Raw genomic sequence first — 5,000 nt, forward strand, 5'->3', positions numbered from 1 at the left:
AGGGCAGGCCGAGGTAGCTGCACAGCGCCTCCCACTGACCAGGACCTGCAACTACACACACACACACACACACACACACAAATACACACACACACACAAAGACAGACACACACAAAGACAGACACACACACACACACACACAAAAACGCACGCACACACACACACAGAGACACACATACACACACACAGATAAGATGAGCTTCACATTTCAGTATGTGTGTGTGTGTGTGTGTGTGTGTGTGTCTGTATCTGTGTGTGTGTGTGTGTGTCTGTATCTGTGTGTCTCTGTGTGTGTATGTGTGTGTCTGTGTGTGTGTGTGTGTGTGTGTTCTTACCCAGCAGGTCAGCAGGTGGAGCTGTAGAGTTCAAGTAGTGGAAGAAGAGAGCGACGGCTCGGAGGAAAGGCAGGACGCCGGCTTTCACACAACGCAGCAGCTGCCACCCAGAGGTCACCTCAGGTAACACACTGATCAATACACACACACACACACACACACACACACACACACACACACACACAGGTCAGCAGGTAGAACACACACACAGACACACACAGACACACACACACACACACACACAGGTCAGCAGGTAAAACACACACACACACAGACACACACAGACACACACACACACACACACACACACACACACACACACAGACACACACAGGTCAGCAGGTAAAACACACACACACACACACACACACGTCAGCAGGTAAAACACACACACACATACAGACAGACACACACACAGAGGTCAGCAGGTAAAACACACACACACACACACACACTCACCTGCCCAGATGTGTCCTCAGTGTGTCGTACAGCTGACAGGTGAGCTGCTCCTCCTCTGATTCGCCACCGTCCTGATCCATACACACCTCCTCTGCACACACACACACACACACACACACACACACACACACACACACACACACACACACACACACAACAGGTGAGAGTCAGATCACCTTCACTGATCTGTGTGTGTGTGTGTGTGTCTCTGTATGTGTGTGTGTGTGTGTCTCTGTATGTGTGTGTGTGTGTGTCTCTGTATGTGTGTGTGTTAGCATTTATTGAACCACCAGAACTCAACTTGAAATATATTTGAACAGCACAACGATGATAAATGGAAATAATAATAGCAATATGTCAAAACAATAAATAAAAAATAAATAGCCGAAAACCTACCAAAACAAAAATCCCCTGGCTACCGAGCTTATTAAACAAATTGGTCGTGTTGCCATGGTGACACCATGATGGTGTGCACTGTGTCAAGCAGTTCACATGCTCTCACGCCACACCTGTCACTTCTCAAGCTGAGAAGTGAACAGACATTAATATATTATGTAATCCATACATCCCAACCAGTGTTTCCCACAGATCTGAAGGCAATGTGTGGTGGTAGTCCGGCGACCGACGGGGGGGGGGGGGGGGGGGGGGGTTGGTTGGTTGGTCGGTTTCGGTAAACCAGCCGACGGGGGGGGGGGGGGGGGTGATCTCGCTGATGGAGACACACGCGGTGTGCACGGAGGGGAGGGGCTGTGTGTGAGCTATGTGAGAGAGACGCGTGAGTGACAGAGAGACGCAGGGAGAGCAGAGAAAGGAAATGCAGCTTAACGAATACGATGCATATTTTTTAATTAGCGTTAAAAAAAAAATTAATAACGAAACGCAATATGTGGCGGCCGGTGTTGAATCTGTGGCGCACCGACACGAATTAGTCTATGTGTGGGAAACACTGCCAACTCTCTGCATATTGATAGCGGTTTCTTGACGCCAGCACATGAGACCCAATCTCCCGGAGTCTGGAGCCAGCAAGCAAGAGCACGCGCTGGAGAGTGACTGCGGGCGCGTCGTAAAAGTGAGCAAACAGCAAAGACTTTTAGTAAATAGGAGTGTGGCTTTAAGGCAGGCGGCGACGCTTTCTTCAGCTGACTCTGCGCTGACCTCGAACCGTAAACTTGTCAGGGAGCACAATGAGGTTGTCGCCAGCGGTTTGCAGTTCACCAGACTTGAGGATAGCTGCTGCACTGATTTCATTTTATTGTGTTTATTATTCCAAGCTGCCGCAACTTCCCATTTAATGCCAGAACGTTAAAAAGACAATTGTTTGAATGTTTTAATGGCGGTGTTATTACATTTTATGCAGCGACACTGTGTTTTTATGACATTTTAATTTTAATGGGCCCTATACTGATTTTAATGAGGGTGTGACAAAGCAATGCAGCACATGTGAGAGAGTGCAGCGTCCTGATAGCTGTGTGATGTCACGCCAAACTGAGCAGTGAAGATGTCTCAGTCCTTCCTTTCTTCTTATCATTTTAAATCTCCCAGATCAGCAGAAACCCAGCGTTCCTCCAGCGGGTCTGACATAAGGGGCGGGACACAGAACCAGCTGGGAAAGACGGGAGGGGTTGGATTTACGTCACAGGTGCGCCGCGCCGGGCGGAGCACTAATCGCTTTATGCCGATTATTATGTTTTTATATCGCGATTAAAATTCAATTAATCGTCCAGCCCTAGTGTGTGTGTGTATGTGTACCTGTGGTGGAGTGATGTGTGTATGTGTGTGTGTGTGTGTGTGTGTGTGTGTGTGTTACCTGTGGTGGAGTGTGTGTGTGAGTGTGTGTGTGTTACCTGTGGTGGAGTGATGTGTGTGTGTGTGTGTGTGTTACCTGGTGTGGAGGTGTGTGTGTGTGTGTGTGTGTGAGTGTGTGTTACCTGTGGTGGAGGTGAGTGTGTATATGTGTGTGTGTGTGTGTGTGTGTGTGTGTGTGTGTGTGTGTGTGTGTGTGTGTGTGTGTGTGTGTGTTACCTGGTGTGGAGGTGAGTGTGTGTGTGTGTGTGTGTGTGTGTGTGTGTGAGTGTGTGTTACCTGGTGTGGAGGTGAGCAGGACCTGGACCAGGTGCGTTACAGTAATCAGGTGGAGGAGATGCAGGTGAGCCGAGTCGACCACGGTCTGTCGTGATTGGTCGAGACAGTGAACGGAGCTGTAGGACAACACGCTGTAGACCTGCAGAGAGAGACGCATGACCGGATCACTACCGGATCACTACCGGATCTCTACTGGATCTCTACAGGATCACCACTGGATCTCTACTAGATCTCTACCGGATCTCCACTGGATCACCACTGGATCTCCACTGGATCACTACTGGATCTCTACTGGATCTCTACTAGATCTCCACCGGATCTCTACTGGATCTATACCGGATCTACACTGGATCTCCACCGGATCTCTACTAGATCTATACCGGATCTCTACCTGATCTACACTGGATCTATACTGGATCTACACTGGATCTATACTGGATCTCAACTGGATCTCTACTGGATCTCCACCGGATCTCCACTGGATCTCTACTGGATCTCCACTGGATCTCCACTGGATCTCTACCGGATCTCCACTGGATCTCCACTGGATCTCTACCGGATCACTACCGGATCTATACTGGATCTCTACTGGATCTATACCGGATCTATATTGGATCTCCACTGGATCACTACCGGATCTCTACTGGATCTCTACTGGATCTCTACCGGATCTCTACTGGGTCTCTACCGGATCTCCACTGGATCTACACTGGATCTCTACCGGATCTACACTGGATCTCTACTAAATCTATACCAGATCTCTATGGGATCTATACCAGATCTACACCGGATCTCTATGGGATCTCTACTGGATCTACACTGGATCTACACTGGATCTCTACCAGATCTCTATTGGATCTCTACTGGATCTACACCGGATCTCTATGGGATCTCTACTGGATCTCTACCGGATCTACACTGGATCTCTACTTGATCTCCACCGGATCTCTACTAAATCTATACCAGATCTCTATGGGATCTATACCAGATCTACACCGGATCTCTATGGGATCTCTACTGGATCTACACTGGATCTACACTGGATCTCTACCAGATCTCTATTGGATCTCTACTGGATCTACACCGGATCTCTATGGGATCTATACGGGATTTAAACTGGATTTAAACTGGGTGTAATGAAACTCACCAGCAGGTGAAACATGTCGACGTCCAGGATACACGGAGTGTTTTCTACCTGAAGGTCTGGAACCAGAACTACAACACACACACACACACACACACACACACACACACACACACACACACATTTATTATAGAGTTACACACATACACTTGTAAAGAACATGATGTCATGGCTGTCTTGAGTTTCCAATAATTTCTACAACTCTTATTTTTCTGTGATAGAGTGATTGGAACACAAACTTCTTTGTTACAAAAAAGATTCATGAAGTTTGGTTCTTTTATGAATTTATTATAGGTCTACTGAAAATGTGACCAAATCTGCCGGGTCCAAAATATACATACAGCAATGCTAATATTTGGTTACATGTCCCTTGGCCATTGTCACTTCAATTAGGAGCTTCTGGTAGCCATCCACAAGCTCCTGGCTGAATCTTTGACCGCTCCTCTTGACAGAATCGGTGCAGTTCAGCAACATTTTTTGGCTTTCTGACGTGGACTTGTTTCTTCAGCATTGCCCACATGTTCTCAATGGAGTTTAAGTCAGGACTTTGGGAAGGCCATTCTAAAACCTTAATTCTAGCCTGATTTAGCCATTCCATTACCACTTTTGATGTGTGTTTGGGGTCATTGTCCTGTTGGAACACCCAACTGTGCCCAAGACCCAACCTTCGGGCTGATGATTTTAGGTTATCCTGAAGAATTTGGTGGTAATCCTCCTTCTTCATTATCCCATTTACTCTCTGTAAAGCACCAGGCCCAGAGCATCACACTACCACCACCATGCTGGACGGTAGGCATGGTGTTCTTGGGGTTAAAGGCCTCACCTTTTCTCCTCCAAACATATTCCTGGGTGTTGTGGCCAAACAGCTCAATTTTTGTTTCATCTGACCACAGAACTTTCCTCCAGAAGGTTTTATCTTTGTCCATGTGATCAGCAGCAAACTTCAGTCAAGCCTTAAGGTGCCTCTTCTGGAGCGAGGG

General features: G+C 47.5%; 1 protein-coding gene across 2 annotated transcripts in view; it reads right to left on the minus strand.

Moving 5' to 3' along the window:
• Positions 1-5,000, minus strand: part of ubr2 (ubiquitin protein ligase E3 component n-recognin 2) — a 50,875-nt gene that overhangs the window by 6,543 nt on the left and 39,332 nt on the right. For both annotated transcript variants that reach the window (XM_053333466.1, XM_053333467.1), the window contains 5 exons: positions 4,024-4,091; positions 2,877-3,015; positions 795-885; positions 336-466; positions 1-51 (listed from right to left, as the gene is read on the minus strand). The exon at positions 1-51 is cut by the window's left edge and continues 58 nt beyond it. In XM_053333466.1, the coding sequence (XP_053189441.1) occupies positions 1-51; positions 336-466; positions 795-885; positions 2,877-3,015; positions 4,024-4,091 (480 nt within the window). The remainder of the gene's footprint in view (positions 52-335; positions 467-794; positions 886-2,876; positions 3,016-4,023; positions 4,092-5,000) is intronic.

The sequence above is a fragment of the Scomber japonicus genome, chromosome 14 (assembly GCF_027409825.1).
Source record: "Scomber japonicus isolate fScoJap1 chromosome 14, fScoJap1.pri, whole genome shotgun sequence".
NCBI classification, from domain to species: domain Eukaryota; kingdom Metazoa; phylum Chordata; class Actinopteri; order Scombriformes; family Scombridae; genus Scomber; species Scomber japonicus.